Source organism: Phaethon aethereus, assembly GCF_964289735.1.
Source record: "Phaethon aethereus genome assembly, chromosome: 1".
NCBI classification, from domain to species: Eukaryota; Metazoa; Chordata; class Aves; order Phaethontiformes; family Phaethontidae; genus Phaethon; species Phaethon aethereus.
In genome coordinates, this window is record NC_138575.1 from 618,610 (window position 1) to 636,245 (window position 17,636).

General features: G+C 57.3%; 1 protein-coding gene across 1 annotated transcript in view; it reads left to right on the top strand.

Annotated features, from left to right (window-relative positions):
• The window catches only part of SHANK3 (SH3 and multiple ankyrin repeat domains 3), a gene marked incomplete at both ends in the record, with an annotated part of 394,260 nt that extends 376,824 nt beyond the window's left edge, over positions 1 to 17,436 (top strand). The window contains 1 exon segment of the mRNA XM_082010792.1: positions 16,893 to 17,436. Coding sequence (XP_081866918.1) covers positions 16,893 to 17,436 — 544 coding nt within the window.
• Between the last annotated feature and the right edge of the window lie 200 nt (positions 17,437 to 17,636).

A 17,636-nucleotide genomic window follows, 5' to 3' on the forward strand; every position in this document is an offset into this window, starting at 1 on the left:
CCAAACCCAACCGTTGCTGAGAGCCCCTGATACAGCGAGGGCCCTGGCCCTGCAGATCAGACCCCCCTCGGAGCGGGGGGCCGGGTCGTCCGGGTGAGACGAGGCCTCTTGCTCCCTCCTGATAGCCGCAGTTGAGGGATTTTGCGGTGCACGGGAAGAATGTTTAGAAAGCTCAGCAGAGCAGCCCAGCACCCAGGCAGCGGGGTGCAAGGTCCCTCTTGCCCCTGCGAGGAGCTGCGACTTGTCCCTCCTGCTCACTGGAAAGCACACGTCGAGTTTTCCCCCGCCAGCCCGGGGCAAGTCCTTCAGCGCAGCACAGACCTCGGCAAGGGATTCAAGCAAACTTCGTACGAGAGGAACGGTGATTATCCCCCCTGGGAAACGCCAGCTCGCTTGCCCTAACAGCGTTTCCACTGACCTTTAGCTGTAGCTGTTATTCTCACCATCATTAAAGCAAAACATGTAACACAGCTGTTGGGTGAAGTCAGAAAAGATGTTGAACTGTATTTGCCGCTCTTTCTTGTTCTTGCTGTGGGGCATTTTTTCTCATGCATTTGTTGTTTCCTTCCCCTCCCTCTTCTGCCCTTCCCCAGTCTCTGCCCTGTCCCTGCCCCTCCTCCTCCCTCTCCTCCCAGCTGTTACAAAGAGCACTGTGAATCCTTCAGGCTTTGGCTGCCGAATTCATGCGATTATGAATGTCCCATTTCCTGTAGTAAACACGAACGGAACCTCAGCCAGCGTGGAACGTCCCGACCTTCACGGGCCCCTAAAGCCCCGTGTCAGCCCCCTCCTGGGTCCCCTCGCTGCCCCCGGGATCTCCCTTTCCCCAGAGCCGCCCGGGGCTCAGCCACGCACCCCAGAAGGTGAAGCCTTTCTGCCCGGCGCTCCTGGCGCTGCGGGGCCCGCCCCATCCCCGGCGCGGGGCACCGCTGTGCCGCACACGCCACTGCCGGAGCCCCCGGGCCCGCACGGCGTGGGAGGCCCTGCCGAGGCGCCCGGGCCTCGCCACGGGGCCGGGCTGCCGCGGTGCCGCTCGGCCTCGGGCCGCGTGATGAAGTCCGTTCGCTCTTCTCCGTCTTGTTGCTGCCCCGGACCGGAGCTAACATTCTCTCTCATTGCCTCTCTTCCTGCTCTCCATCTGCATGTCCACGCTGCTCTGTCTAGAACCGCCTCTGGCCTCCGGAGGGTGGGCGAGTTGTGTAAGTGAGCATGTTCTCATCCCATAGCAAACTCACCTCGTCTCCCCGCGCCTGTGCCGGTCCCGCTCCCCGCTCTCCCGCCGCCCCGGCCGGCCGAGAGCGGGCAGCGGCGCTTGCTCTGGCATGTGAGTGTCCCCCGCCCGCCCTGGTGTGCCCCGGTAGCATGTCCGTGTCCCCGTGCTGTGACGTCGTGTGCTGCTGCTCGTAGCTGATGACTGAGGAAATTCCCTCGGGCTTCCACGGGATTCATACTGTGGCCCGGACGAGCCCATGTGCCGCCATCGCGGCTGCCCCGGGGACATCCGGCAAAGGCTGCGCAGGGGCAGGGCCCCCGTGGCGCAACTCAGCCCCATGGGGAGGGACCCCAGCAAAGGTGGGGCTGAGCCGGCTGCTGCCCCAGGAGGCAACATCCCCTTCTGAGCCCCAGCAGCCCCCCATGCCATCGAGGCACAAGGCTTCCCCTTCCCTGCAGGCTCACGATTCCCAGGCGTGGGGTGTCCCGAGGTCACCTTCTGAGGCAAGATCCCAGCAGAGGAGGCAGCACCTTACGCCCTTGCTGCCCGGAGGTCATACAGCCATCTCAGGCTGGGCTTCAGCTGACCAGTGGGGAGGGGGCCTGGAAGAGACCGGCCGGGCGGTGCTGCCTTCAGCAGGCACCCAGAGCCGCAGGAGCTCCAGCCCGGTGACCCACAGTGGCGACTTAACGGTGTCCCCTGGGGAAGTCACTGTTGGCAGAAACCTAAACATGTGTCCCTGAGGCAGCTGTGGGGAAATCGGGGTACAGAAAACTGACGCCCCTTCTCCCAAACTGGTTAATGACTGCCGCTGGAGGAGTGCTTGCTGGCGCAGCTCCTTGGCCGTGTCCCCAGCAGGTCTCAGTTGTTACCAGAGCTGCTGGAATCCCTTCGCAAGCCCGTGGCTGATGAGCTGTGTGCATTCGCTGGGCTGGACCGGGCATGGGACCCTGAGAGAGGCCATTCCTGCCTGCACGAGGTCACTTGGGCTGAGTGGCAGGATCCCTCTCCCTCACCAGGAGGTGACCTGCAGGCCTGGGTGGGCGCTGGAGGGCTTGAGCTGTGGCACGTGCCCCTGATCCGAGTCCCCACCAGGCAAATTTCCCCAGTGTGCATGGCCAGCTGTGTGGTCTTGGTTGTGCTTCCTCCGTGTTTGTCTGTCTGTCCTGTTTTTTTTACCTGTAGTGTGTATGAAACTAGCTACCTACATCTGTGTCGCTTCCACGTGTGAACGCAGCCCCAGAGCCTGTGCAGAGCTCTGGGCAGCCTCGTTTGGTTTGACTTGTCATTTTCTGCCAAGTGCTGAATTTCCAAGTCTGCGTCCCCTTACCGGTGCCCAGCTGGACCGGGCCAGTCCTGGGAGAGCAGAACAGCAGCACTGGGAGACTCCTCTTGCTAGATGCCCTGCACCAGTGCTGGGCTGCCGGCGGCTGCCGTGCCGCTTTCCAGACAGCCGCGCGGATGCCTTCCCCAGGGACCAGCTCTGCTCCAGTCCCAGGCTGTACACACGGCTGGTTTAAGCAGAGGTGTGGGAAACTCGGAAGCCCTGGCCCACTTCGGTCCTTCTGGTGGAGGAAAAGGTCACAGAGCCCTTAGGTCTGACCGGAGACGGAGCGCTGCCCTGGCTAGAGCTGGGCGGAGAGATCCATGCCCCAGGTTCCGCACAGCAAATCTTGCTTGGTTTGCGTGTGGTCAGTGGTGGGAGGGTGCTCACGTCATTGCATATGCCCGTGTCTTCATGCATTCAGTCCTGTTGCTGGTGTCGCAGAGCATCTGAGTGTTCGGGGTCGCACCCAGGGGAGATCTGCCACCATGTTAGTGCTTGGCTCGTCCCTCAGCTTTGTGCTGCCTGGCGCAGGACAGGGCGAACTTAGCCTGCCCAGTCTGTCTTCTGCCCCTACGCCATTAGAACGCTGCCCAGCAGACCCAGTGGCAGCACCAGCTGGTCAGAAAGCATTCAGGGGATGATGGCTGGCTGCCCTGAATGGGAGCCGGCTCATCCTCGTTCCGCTGAGCCGGCGTTTCAGACAATGGCAGTGCCTGCTCCCGTCCAGCACCATCTGACTGACCGTGATCGTCAGCTGATGTTTCCTCTCTGTTGCACAGCCCTGTTTGTGTGAAAGCTTTGGACATTGTTTCGCCCGCGCCCAGCATCCCTGCCTGACGTGGAGCACGAGCTGCAGCCACGCTGTCCAGCCCCGTGAGCCCTGAGCGCAGCCCTGACGAGGGGCCCGACGCTGCAGACGGGCTGTGGCTCAGCTCCGGCGGGGCGAGCGTGAGCCTTGGCTGCTGCTTTCCATGGGCTGCGTGCCCCGACGCTCCCTGCCGCGCCCTGCACGCGCCTGCGCTGCCCTGCGGCGGAGGGAGCCCTTGCCAGGAGCTGTGCTCAGCGTGTGAACGGGCTGCGGAAACACGAGCAGGAGAGGGGAGCAGCAGACTCTGCCTCTGCCCAGGGCGCGTCGCGAGTGGCATTATTCCCATCTGCTGCCTGAAAAGGCTGGGGCTAGGGCTAGGGCTAGGGCTAGGCTAGGGTTAGGGCTAGGGCTAGGGCTAGGGCTAGGGCTAGGGCTAGGCTAGGCTAGGGCTAGGCTAGGGCTAGGGCTAGGGCTAGGGCTAGGCTAGGCTAGGGCTAGGGCTAGGGCTAGGGCTAGGGCTAGGGCTAGGGCTAGGGCTAGGCTAGGGCTAGGGCTAGGCTAGGGCTAGGACTAGGGCTAGGGCTAGGGCTAGGGCTAGGATTAGCTGCTGTCTTGGTCCAGAAAGATCAGCGATGAACCTAGATATTCAATCCATGCAGGATTTCAGGGGTGCCTGCTTAGCTCGGCACCTTTAACGTTTTCTCAGCACAAGTTTCTGCATTTGGTTCCCTGGAGGGGAGGGGGTTGCTCTAAAGCCAGGGTGTTTCTAGGGTGTACAAAGAGGCTCAGTTCTACAGCAGGTCGCAGACAGCATCAGTTCAGACGCGGGAGTGCTTGCTGCCGGCCGCAGGCACGGGGCGCGCTGTGCACACAAGCAGCTGTCTTCTGACCTTCTGCGCCATCACAGTTACAGCGCTGATGGGCCAGCGTCCCCTCTCAGGAGCTGCACAAAGGGTCCTGCATTCACTGCAGACTGTGGTCGTTTTCCCCAGCAACGACATTTCTCACCTAGCCTGGAGGAGCTCAGACCTGCTTGCCGGGCTGCATGGCGGAGCTCAGGCTCGGGGCCGGGCAGCGCTGCCCTGCGCCAGCCACGGCGAGGGGGTGCTGGGCCCCGCGCCCAGCCTGGCGCCGGCACCGGGCAGAGCGCGGAGCCTGTAACCCGGGCGCGGGGTTCAGCTGGCGGTGAGGTTCACAAGGTGAGCTGGATCTGAAGGAAAGCAGTGAAACAGCTTGACTGAACCCTCCGTGAGCAGCCAGCCGCGCTGCCCCTGCCCTGCCCACGGCTCAGGCCGCCGTCCCCGGGCTCCAGCACAGCAAGAGGCAAGCCCAAGCTTCCTCAAGCGGCACACGCCGCTCTCTTGCCAGTAGCGCTCGCAGTAAGCACCGTGCAGGCTGCGTGAAGCCGCGCTCCCCTGCTCTCCCGCGCACGCTCCAGGGCGGGGCACACGGCGATGTCCCCAGGGCGTCACACGGCCTGCGCGGTGCCCACCGCCGGGGCTGACGGGAGAAGGGATGCTCCGTCTTGGCTCTTGGAGCTCAGTGCTGGAAATCGGGAATGGAGAAACGACACAAACGTGCCCTCCCCCAGCTCACCTGAGACCAGCAAGGAACAAGAAATAGGAAGAGTCCCGAGTTCTTTTTCTGGGCACTCTTTGGACTAGGACCTCAATTCTGAGTCTTTAGGTGCCACCGGGACCCATTAAATGACAACTGGGCATCAAAGGGCACAGCTCTGCCAGCACCTTTCACCATCCCGTCACTTCTGTGCAGAGGCTGCTGAGCGCGGAGGCAGAGGCACTCTGCTCAGACGCCTGCGACGGTGAGCCAGGAGCTCGGGGGAAGGTAGGACAGGCTGTTCTGACCCCAGAGACGGGTCCTGCTGAAGTTTGTAGGACAGTGCAGTGAGCTGGGAAGGTCAGTTAGTCTTTTGAGGTCAGGGCAAAATGCTGTAACGGTGAGCAGCAAGAATGACTGCAGTTCTGGCTGCAGAAGTGTGAGCAGAGAGAAGAGGGAAATTACGAAGTGAGAGAAAGAAAGGCAGTTTTGAGGCAGGAAGAAGGCCTTACACTGAGAACCACAAAAGGGGATATACCTCCAGGGTTTTCATAGCTGCCTGGCTTTTTCCCAAATCCATCCTGTCTTTTACTGGGATAATGTCTTGTACATAGTTTGGGAGAGCAAGAAAATAAACAAACCCAGCAAAAGAGAAATTTGCTCTCATCTGACCCTGACAGGCTGATACGGGAACTCTCCGTAAGAAAGGCAATGCACTTGGGGCGGTGGCCGGTTGTGCTTTCGGCGTGGGGCCAGCTCAGGGCTTGGTCTGTGGTTGCACCTTGCGCTGCAACAAAACCCGAAGCCTCAGAGCAGCAGCTTCATCCTTCTGTTACCCAGGCAGCAGCCGGGGTTCCCCGTCTTGTCGTCCCCGCAAAACACATGCACACACACACACACCGCTCCCCCACGGCAGGGAGGCTCCTTTTCCACCAGTGGCACACCCGCAGAGGTGGGCCCCATTCCCACGTGGAGGAATTTATATGCAGTGAAGAAGAGAAAAGCTGTGACTTTTACGAAATGGTAAATGTATAGCAGCGGGAGCAACGGTCTCGTCAGTGATACCATCCCGTTGCTTAGATCTTCAGCTTTGTCCCCCCATAATGAGGTAAAACAGTGACAACGGCCGCAGCTTTCTGGAGTGGATTCTTATAATCTGCTTAAAGTGAATAGTCAAGAATCCAGAAAATCATTCATTAAACCTAGCACAGCTTCCTCCAGGTCAGTCTGAGATGCTTCTCAGGTGAGAACAGCTTCAGCCCCTCACTGTTTGTCTCTTCAGGCCTTTCCCCGACGTGCACCCCGAGCTGAATGCTGTGCTTTGAAGGCATCCATCCAGAGCTGGAACGGATGGGTCTTCCCTTGTTGCTTCAGTCGGGTCCGCATCATCTTCCAACCTGACACATGTGCCTTGGTTTCCATTCATGTCTGCTTGCCTTTGGCGTCCAGGGATCTGTTGATTTTCCTCTCCCCGCTAGACTGCGTAGAACGTTTCCTAGTTGGTGTTTTCTGTGCGTGACGGTGTTCCCTGACCACGGGCAAGTCCCTTCCTAACCTTCCTCTGCGATGTGCCGGCTCTGCGGGTGAGGCCAGGGTTGGACCAGCGCTGCCAGGCTCTGTTGGGGTGGGTCATGGCTCTCCTGACACGCAGGCTGCTTCCAGCGCCCACCCCAGCCTGAAAGCCTGCTGGGCACCTCAGCCCCGCGGCAGGTTAGGAGTTACTGCCCAGCGCCATGGTGTGCAGGCGGTCACGGCTTAAGTGACTTTATATGTTACTCCATTTTTTAAAAGTAATTGTCTACAACAGTACTGTAAAGCTTTCTCCCACTTGTAGTTCCCAGGCTTGTGGAGCTTCTGGCCACATCACTGCACTGCTGTCCTGTAGTCCTAAGGGTGATCTACAAACTTTGCTGGTCCTACGTCATCTGTCATCAGGGTGTATTAAAAACGTGCGTTGTTAAGTGAGGGTCTCTTGCTGAGCATGCAAATAGCAGCATGGAGCTGGTGCGATTCACACCGTTGGTTTGCCATGTGTTGACTACTTGCTGCTTAAGCTGTAGGAATCAGCTTTCCCATCTCTTTGTCATCCCCCGTCTCAAGGGAGGTGCCGAGTCTGTGCTAGTTCTAGGACTTCTTCCCTTGTCTGCTCTTGAAATAAGCAGAAGGAAGTCAGATCCCGAGCAGACTGAGAAAATCTACAAGGATTCACTTCTTAGAGGTAGAAACTAAAATCTCTCCCCTCACTTTTTCTGCAAAAAGAAAAGGTTTCCATTGTAGCATGGTGTGGCATGGGTGCTGGAGCCACTGGCTCTGACTGGTCCCCAGCGTAGAGGTGTGTCAGGGGTACACGTGCCTTCAGGCAGCGAGGTTGTCCGCTGTAGACTCTTTGACTGTATCTTCCACTTCTTGAGTGTTGGCAGGTCTGTGCTCAGCTGGGGACGGAAGTCTTGGTGTGCTGCCTGCGTGTGGCCAACAGCTCCAGCAGCGCGTGGGGGTGCCTTGGGGTCCTTGGCATTCCCCTCGCCAGACAATTACAAGCGGGTTGGTCGTGGTTTGTTGTTTTATCGGGGGTTAGACCCGCGGTGAGACTTGAGCGGAACGCAGCGTTCTCTGACTCTGAAGACACTTGGCGTGAGGGAGCTGTGTTTGTTGCACAGCCGACGCTCCTCAGAAAGGACACTGGGGCAGGCAAGGTTGGGCTCTCCTGCCAGCTGCCCCTCTCTGGGGGCAAAGTCGGCCGTCCTTGGTCCAGACTGCGGTGCAGCAGCTGGGCGTCAGAGGCATGGGAGAGGGATTATTAGTATTGAGGAATTCTTTCAGAGCAAGTAGTAAGACTTCAGTCTGGACATGTTTTTCAGAGAAAAAATACCAGCATTGGAGAGCAGAAGTGGCTTGTCGGTTTTCATTGTGGAAAAAGGTTAATAGCAGACAGTCAGATATTTTGTAGTAGGGTCCCATTTCATTTAATAGATTTATTCATTGTATGAAAACCAGTGATTAATGAGAATTCATGATTTGTTGAAAACATGAAGTTTTGGGGGACGTTGAACGTAAAGCGGACAGTGAAGAACTAGAAGGAAACTAGACAAGCTAAATGAGTGACCTGCGCGATAGCAGAGAAACTTTGGTGCTAATAAATGTAAAGAGATGGGCAGCTGAGGGCAAAAGCTAAATTCTGCAAGCAGAAGAGCACAGTCCCCGTGAGTTGTGGCCATCTGAGGCCAGCAATGTTCCTGATGCCTCCAGTGTTCCCTGCACCATAGGCAGCGGGGAGAGAAAGCTGATACTGAAATGGTGGGTCCTGGCAAGGAAAGCTGAGCATTGATGGTGCTGCAGGAATATGTTGCTGTTTGCTTGCTGCATCTGCACCAGAGAAGGTTGAGGACACTGAATGAAAGGTCTGCAGGAAGGTCTGTAGAAAGGTCCATCAGCTCAAGCACTCCCTGCATAAAGCCTTGCAGAGGACTCTGCGTCTGGGCAGCTACAGCAAAAAAGAACGACCTGGAATAATGGGCTTCTGCATGTCATTTCTCATCAGGGCATTTGCTGTTGGCTGGTCACAGGTCTGTGCTGGTCCCCCACAGCCTGAATTCACAGACTCACAGCATGGTTGAGGTTGGCAGGGACCTCTGGAGATCAGCTCGTCCTCCCCCCTACTCAAGCAGGGCCACCTAGACCAGCGTGCCCAGGACATTGTCCCGTCAGGTTTTTAATATCTCCGAGGATGGGGACTGCACCACCTCTCTGGGCAACCTGCGCCCGTGCTTTGGTCACCCTCACAGGGAACAAGGGATTTCGTATGTTCAGACGGAATTTCCTGTACTTCAGTCTGTGCCAGTTGCCTCTTGGCTGATCATGGGCACCACTGAGAAGAGTCTGGCTCCATCTTCTTTACCCCGTCAGGTATTATGCACACTGATGAGGTCCCCTTGAACCTTCTCCTCACTTCTCCGGGCTGAACAGTCCCAGCCCTCTCAGTCTCTGCTGCTGTGTCAGATGCTCCAATACCTTAATCGCCTTCGTGACCCTTCACTGGAGTCTCTCCAGTAAGTCCCTGTCCTCTTGTACTGGGGAGCCCAGTACTGGACACCGTACTCCAGGTGTGCTCGGCATAGAGGAAGGACCACCTCCCTTAACCTGCGAGCAACGCTGTCCCTAATGCAGCCCAGGACACAGTCAGCCTTTTTCACTGCAGGGGCACGTTGCTGGCTCACGTTCAACTTGCTGTCTGTCAGCTCCTCCAGGTCCTTCTCTGCAAAGCTGCTTTCCAGCTGGTCAACCCCCAGCATATACTGGTGGGTGGGGTTGTTCCCACCTCCTCAGGTGCAGGACTTTGCATTTCCCTTTGTTGATTGCTTTTGGCCTGTTCCTGCAGTCGGTGGGCGACGCTCTGAGGGGCAGCATGCCCATTTGGTGTATCAGCCACTCCTCCGTTTTGTGTTAGCTGCACAAAACGTTTGTCATCTCCACTCGCTGAGGATACTCTGCCCCCTCGCCCAGGTAATTAATGAAGACATGAAGAGGTATTGGCCCCAGTGCCAAGCCCGGGGGTTGTGTACACCAGAAGTCACTAGTGTACCAGACCTCCAGCTGGACTTCGTGCTGCTGACCACAGCCCTTAAAACCCAGCAGGTCAGCCAGTTCCCAACCAACCTCACCTTCCACTTGTCCTGTCCATACTTCACCAGTTTGCCAGTGAGGGTGTTATGGGAGATGTTTTGAAAGCCTTGCTGAAGTCAGGATAAACAAAAGCCATTGCTCACCCCTCACCCACCAACCCAGTGCTTTGGCGGTGGAAGGCTGCCGGATTGGTCAGGCATGATTCCCCTTTGTAAAGCCATGCTGTCTACTCCCAGTCACTTTCTTGTCCTCAGTATGTTTGGAAATGGTTTCCAGGATGATTTGCTTCATTATCTTCCCAGGGATTGATGTGAGGTTGGCCAGCCTGTCGTTCCCTCCTCCTTGAAGACAGGACTTCTGTGGTGTTACAGCAACCACTTTGCTGAGCACCTGGACAGTGGCTGCAAGCCAAGACAGGCATCAAGAGTGGGCTGCCCCTTGCCAAATATTAAGCTTAGAGTAAGCATGTTGATTGCCATAACAACTCAATGGGCTGTGGAAGGAAAAGAAGAGGAATTGCCTTCTGGATGCTGAGCGTCCTCCTCGCTGATGGCTGAGGGAGCTGAGCCCTGGCACGGGTGAGGTGCGGCAGCTTTGCTGGAGACCCAGCACGAGGTGAAGCCCCTGGAGATACCCCCATTAGCTTCCTTCTGCCTGAGTGCCTCATGGCTCGCCCTCCCCACCACACTGCAGGGTGTCTGGAAGGCTTTCCAGCCGGGTGCCACATGGGCTGTTTTCCCAAACACCAAGTTAGTAGTAGCCAAAAGGTTGTCCACTCTTTTGGCATTCTTACTGGCCATCTTCCTGAAAGGAACAGACCTGCAGTCTGGTCCAAAGGAGCCATCCTTCTCAGAAGAGGTGCCCTACTTCTGAGTTCTCCCCAAAATGTGTATCTTTCCAATGGAAATGTCACTGGGGCAGAATCTGAAGATCTGGGAAGCTTATCCGGGATTCTAGCGGCAAACTAGTCTGAACGGCGGCACCACCGCTGCAGCAGACCTGTTTCATGCATGGAGGTACAAGTTGATTATGCTTGTGCAGTACATCGGTTGCTTTTGGAAAACACCAGCGTTACTGCTTGTGCACAATGCAGTTGTTGTGCCCCTTCATAAAGTCTCTGACCCCTGTGAAAGCTCTTTCGGGAAACATTAGATCAGTTGCACATGTTCAATACTGCTGAGCTGTCTGTGCGTTCTAAGTCCAACATGTGCCAAGGACACGAGAGCTGTGCCTGAGGTAGCTGATCTTTGCAGACCGTGATCCATAGGACCAAGCTGCTGAATTTGTAGGACTTCATGCATAAGCACTGCCCATAGGTTCTGCATCTACTTCTGCTCAGGAGACTCCACACAGAAGTGTTGCAGCCCTTAGAGTTACAAAATCTAACAGTTCTCTCCTGGTTTGCTCATTCTTGTGTTCATCTGAGGAGGAAATCTTCCAGGGACTCCTCAGTATCATCAGGCCCTGCAGACACTGGTGGAGTGGCATCGCCTTCAGGAGGGACAGTGCATTAGGTACACTTGACTGTTTGTGTCAGTTTTGCGGGTGTTCCTTTCAGCATCCCCTTGTTTACTGTGAAAGAGGAGAATTCAGAAGTGCCAGAATTATCTTCCCTAATGAACGTGCTGGCTGCACTGGTGGAGTCCTAAGAAAAATGACAGCAGGAAGTTAGGCTGCCTTCAGTAAAAAACCTCGTTCTCAGTAGTTCTTCAGATAAGCCTCACACGCTATTGGGCACCCTTTTCCCTGTGGCGTTTCTTTATGGGGACAAGCTTATCCGCCCTTTGGATTCTTTTGCTGAGAGCCAGGAGCAAACTTCCTGCCGAAGTTCAGGAGTTAAGGGCTGGCAAATGGTCTCTGGGAGCAGCCCACCAGTCTCCCAGCCCTGTCTGCCACGGGTGCCGTGCAGGCTGTTGGAGCGGAGTGGCTGCACTGCTGCCTCTCGTCCGGGGGCTTCACTGTGGGGCCGAGCGTGCGGCTCGGGGAGAGAAGGACTTTGCTGGCTCCTTCGTGACGAGCTTGGCTTGGCCCCCTGGTCAGTGGGGCTTCTTCAAGGTTCTGTGAAGCTTTTTGAAACAGGCCCGTAGCCCTTCACCAGCCATCCACCAAAAGAAAACTCATCTGAGCGGAGTCTGTCAGCCAGGGCTGGGGCGCAGGCAGGGGAGGCGAAGTGCTGCTTTCCCCGGGACACCGTCCTCCTTGCACAGCGTCCGGCTCGGGCCCCTCAGTTTGTGTCCTTTTTGGCAGCTGTGTTATTTCCACGGTGACGTGCAGCACAAGTGCTTCTGTTTTTTGTTTTGGGGGCTATCCAGAGGGACTTGCCTTCCTTTCTGTACTCCTCTCCTTTGTCCCCCCTTTTCAGGGATGGTTCTCATGAGACAATTCTGGAAGACAAAGTCCTTTCAAAATGGGAGCTGTAGAGGTGTCGTGTCATCTGGGCATGCACCATGCAGGAAGCCTCAAAGTGTCCGTCTGCATTTCAGGCAAAGAGAGAGAGGATTAGCCTCCAAGCCTGGCCCTAAAGCACAGCCTGGCCATGGCCACAGCGAGCGCCGAGCTCTGCGTCAGAGCCCTTGGGTGCACCGCGCACGGATGGAGAATCACGAGAGCAGTCTCGTGTCTCGCTCATCAGTCAGCGAAGGTTGTTCATCGCAGGGGGCGAGTCCGTCATGCAGCTCTAATGAAGAGCAATGGAGACGCTTTTGAAGGCCGGTACAAAAACACCTGGTAGCCAAGAGCAGGAACAGGAAAGACTTGCTGAGCGAAAGCAAAGCATTTCTCTTTGGAGTGAAGTGCTTTACCTCTGTTGCTGAATCTGTCCTCACCTTTGTTACTCTTGAAATTTGGACTGAGATACAAAGTTCAAAGGAAGAATCCTCATCCATTAGTGACTCATTCAAGAGAACTGCTTTTTAATACCTTCAGTAAAAGTATTCCCAGAAGGCTTAATTAGCTGCCCTACAAATGCATAATCCCTCTTTTCTTGGTTAGAACTTCCTCTTTCATCAAGCTGGTGTTTCTTTGCTCGTGAGGCTGCTTCCCGTGAGACCTGTTCTCCCTCTTGGCTGATTCCAGTCTGTTCCATGCATGTCCTGTGGTGCACGAGTCAGGCCTTGTCTTCTGCATCTCGAAAGACTATGGCTACACTGGAGAAGCAATCCAGGCAACCGATCTATTGCTACTGCTGGTGCTGACAGACTGCCACCACTGAGCTCTGTGGGACAGGGGTTGAGAGCTGCCAGAACCTGGATTTCACGCGTTCAGAGAAGACAAGCTGGAAGGCAACCCTGGAACAGCAATTAGAGCTGCCACGTCCCAACTCACAGAGAAACCTATGGCCACCAGCAATCCCACCATCTCTGGGCTGCTGGTCTTCCAACGCCCAGCTGGAGCACCACCAGAAATGGAAAGTGAAACATTTCATTTTTCTTACTAAGCTCCCCAGTTAGGCTTGATGTTGCCTAAAGGAGAAGTGGACACCGTAGTGCTCATGAAACCTGGGAAAGCTGAAGTCCTCGATAGCAGCATCCTAAAACTAGCTGCACTTGGCCTCAGCCTGGCTGCAGCTGGCTGGTACGCATCTCTGTCAGTGTGTATTCCTCTGCCAAAATGCACGATATGCCAATGTGAACCTGCAATGAAGAACAGTGATGCAAGAAAAAAACCCTCTAAGTGGCCATTGTTGCTGTGCATAATGTGCAAGTCCTTAGAAGGGATGCTGTGCTGAGGGGCTGCTTGTGAACGATCACGTCCAGAAAATCTTACCTGGCTTCAGAGCAGGATGAAGTGCCTGTGACCAAATAACTGGACCGATGGCCCATAACGAAGCCAGCTTCCAGAGCTGGACAGGACATCAGACTGGGGGGCTGTCTGCAACATAGCGCGTGGTTGGCAGAACAGCCCTGCTGAAGGTGTTGAGAGCCAACAGTGCGTTGCACTGAGCAAGCCGGTGCTCTGCAGAGGAGAACAGACCTACAGGTTACATCTGCTGACCAGCCATGCCCAGGAAGGTCTGCCGTGGCACCACTGTCTTGTCATTCCAAGGACCTGCCAGGCTGTGGAAGCTTGGGGCACACAGCTGATTTCTCATGTGTGGTTCCAGCAAGCCCGTTCCCCGAGAGCAGGAATTGCCGACTTCCTGGGCCCTGTAAGCCACCAAACTCTGCTGAGAGCCAGGGAGACCTTGTAGCACAGCCGGCCGCGTGATGTGGGTCTCTGTGGGACCTGTAACGCCGCTCCATGCCCCCGGCATCGCAGCGTCTTGGCAGATAATTGTGAATCCCTTCTCAACAGGCAGATGGAAACTAATCTACGTGTTGCGACAACAGTGCTGAGGTTGCCGTTGTCCGGGCTCTACCGGCATGCCGGTCGTACCCCCGTCTCCGGAAGAGACCATACCAGAACACAACTGGACAATAAGGACTCGATTACCCATTTGTGGAGCTTTCCGAATCCTCTGGAGGGAGGCCATTCAGTCATGAATCCTTTTTATCTGCAGCCTAAATTCAATGCTGCAGACAAACTGCAGCACTTGTGGGGCAAGTTTCCGTTGTCTGCGCTCCCATATGAGAGAAGTTCTCCCTCACAGCAGACCTCATCGAGCCTTGCGCGGGAGCCCTCAGCACCCGCCGCACCACAGAAACTGAAGGTCATCCCAGTACAAAGCAGTGCAGAAGATGCCTGGAGTCATGAGCACGTCCCGGCCCTCAGGAATCCTCGGTGCAGCAGCCGTCATTCATCCCGTAGCAAGATCCATCCGTGTTTGGGCACAGGTTTTGATTTGTTTTCCCAACCATAGGGAAGAGGGATCTCCGAACAGTAACTGTATGGCTGACCGCGTGCCTTAGAGGCAGGGCCATGGCTTTGTCCCCATGCGTTGCTCACACTGCCCGAAGCACGTCCTCGTTCGGCAGCACCACCCAAAATGCCTCGTGGGCTCCCCGCTTCCCCTGAACAGCTATCGATTTGACAGCCAGGTGACCTCTTTTACTATCCATCCAGTGAGCATGTGTTGGTGACCTGGAGTCCTCAGTACCCTCCAGCTTAAGTCTCTCTTCTCCTTTCGCAGACTCTGACAGCAGTTTCCCCCTCCGTCGCACCTTCGGCGGGTTAAACAAGCCGTTGACGCACCAGCTGCTCTGTCTGCAGCCATTCCTGCTCGCAGTTACCTGTCTTGAACACGAGTGACCAGAACCGCACTCAGAATTTCACAGGCAAGGGTAGCAGTGTCTCCCAGGGCAACGCGAATGCGTCCTTACGTCCGCGAGAAAGACGCACCTTAGCTTGTGCAGTGGGGTTTTGCCGTTCCGTGGCCATGCTACATTGGTGCCTTCCGGTCACCCGCCCCGGCCCTGTCAGTACACCCAGAACTTTCTCTCCATCACTTTCAGTAGAGAGCAGAGATCCTTTGCCAGCCCTCTGAGCAGGACGCCGTATTTTGTACTGTCACTTCTTGTTCTGTTTCTTGTACCGCAGCCTTCAAGGTCATTCAGCTCTTCCTCTTCTGTACTGATGGAGCTTCCCAGATGTGATTCATCGTCACGCGTCTTTATAACCCTCTTGCTTTCTGTGCCAAGGTGGCAGGAAAATAAGAATAAGAGGAGACGTGTCTAAGTCCACAGATTATGAACAGACCTTCATATTGGTGTTAAGCTCATCTTCTCGGAGCGATATCTCTAAGAAACTGTTAGTGCTTATTGACCTCCCGAAGTGCGGGTCTCGCGTGGTGTGTGCATTAGTGGCAGCAGGTCTGTGCGTCCAGCTATAGCTTTGGACTCCTGTTGCCATCAGCGCGTTTCCAGAGGGACCCTCCGTTCCCGGAGGGACCTGAGGTGGGAGGGCAGAGCTTGGGGGCTGGCAGGGAAGCAGAGGTACCTACTGCGCTGGGCGGCACCATGCAGGCAGCCCAGGGGACTGCCCGTGTGTTCAGCGACGTCACACCCAGCCTGCAGCCGGGAGGGTGCCGGGGAGCTGCAGTTCTGTTGCATTTTATCGGGTAGTCTGGAGGACAAGCAAGCTGACATTGCTCGACCCAAACGAGCCGTCATCGACTATTTAGCAATGAGATGATCAGCCCGGCCCCGGTAACGCCGTGCCTCTTGGCCCGGGGCTGCGCAGCCCCGAAGCAGCAGACCCTTCCTCCCCACTCACGCTGGGTCGGGGCGGCAGCACTTCTGCTGCGGGAGCGTCCAGGCCCCTGAGCTACTGCGGCACGTGGCCCCTGCTGGGAGCTGAGAGCCCACCAGCCTCGGTCAGAGAGCTGTGACCGCAGCCCCGGAGCGCGGTCGGGGTGCTGCGTGGGCCTTCGCTGCCAGGACAGAGGGGCTGCACGGGAGACCCAGGTCCCTCCCAGTCAGAGCCCCGTCCCCAGCCGCAGTGAGCAGCAGGCGCTTATGGAAGGAGACCCCAGCGCAGGGCAGGAACAGAGCCAGACCCAGCAGCGTGCCTTCCTGAGGCCTCCCAGGCTGAGGCACTCACTCGGCTCGTTGTGCTCGAAGGACTCATCCTCCGCAACCTTGCCCTGGCCGGCGCTGGATCCCTTTCTCTCGCAGCGGAGAGCCGAGTGCCGCAGGAGGGACTGTCCCCTGCCCGGCTCCACGGCCTGTGCCCGCCACGACGCAGTGTGCAGACTGGGGAGGTGGACATAGCGTAGCGCAAGGGGAAGACCAGGGGATCACCTCAGGGCTGTCTCGGCCCACACTAACGAGCTGGCCACCGCCGGATGAGTATCAGCCCCCGCTGCCCCCGTCCGTGGGGCGGCGTGACGGTCCTGCACCGCACTCGCTGGGAAGGTTCTCTCTTGTCCCAGGACGGGGCTGTTCCCCGACTGGCCGATGCGCTCGGGAGCGCTGGCTCGCTCAGAGCCGGTGGCAGGACCCGAGTGCAGTCAGCGCGGGGAGCCGGGGGGTCGCGGTGTGGGGGGGGCCGGTGGGCTTAGGTGCAGCTCTGCCGCAGCTTCTTGCTGACCAGCCGAGGCAGGGCGAGGTGCAGGGTCTTCAGCTGCAGCACGTCTTTGTGTGCACCCAGCGGGCTGCAGGGCCACGCTCCTCCCTGGTAGGTCCCGATGGGCTTCAGAGCCGTGGCGGCTAGGGCAGGTTTGGCCAGGAACCGGAGATAGTGGAGATACTTGCTCAAACCTCTTCTGCCTCCTCGGGAACAGCCCTGGCAGGGCTTGCAAGGAAGTCTTGGCTGAAGTGCTCCGAGCCCGTGTCCCCCGAGCGCTGCAGACCCCCCCATCTCAGGCTGGCCCAGCCCTCCAGCAGCCCCCCGTGTATATTGTGTGTGTGCTCCGGTATCTGGGGACCTCCGCCTCACCCCTGCCCTCTGCTCTCTCTCCTCTCTCTCTCGCTGTACCATTCTTTCTGCAGACTTTTCAGTAGTTTAGGAGAACTCAGCACCATTTCCCAGCGGAGCTCCGGGACCACCTACACAGTCCGACCTGGCAGTCGCTACCCTGTAACCCGACGTACCCCCAGCCCCGTGAAGCCGGCTCTGGATCGGACAGAGCCCCTCAGCACCGTCCGGCCCTACGGTCTGACCCCTCCCACCATCCTCAAATCTTCCAGCCTCTCCATCCCACACGAGCCCAAGGAGGTGCGCTTTGTGGTGAGGAGTGTGAGCGCCCGGAGCCGCTCCCCGTCCCCATCCCCCTCGCCAGGGCCGCCCCTGCACACCCTCCACCCGCCTCGGCCCTTCATGCAGAAACCCCTCCACCTGTGGAACAAGTACGACGTCGGGGACTGGCTGGAAAGCATCAATTTGGTGGAGCACCGAGACAAGTTTGAGGACCATGAAATAGAGGGCACGCACCTGCCCGCCCTCACCAAGGAGGACTTTGTGGAGTTGGGGGTGACCCGGGTCGGGCACCGGATGAACATTGAGCGGGCACTCAAGCAGCTGGTAGACAGCTGACCGTCCCAGGCAGCGCTGGCCTCTTCCAGAGCCGCCACGGGGACGGGGGCGTTTCTACTAGACTAATAAAACCCACTTTGATTCTCTTTCTACTCTGAGCACTGCACTGAAGGGTGTGGAGCCGAGGGGCTCCCGCCCGCTCCCAAACCGCCCCGGCGTGCCACGTGCACGCAGACCCCGCTCGGCCCCGCCAGCCCCGC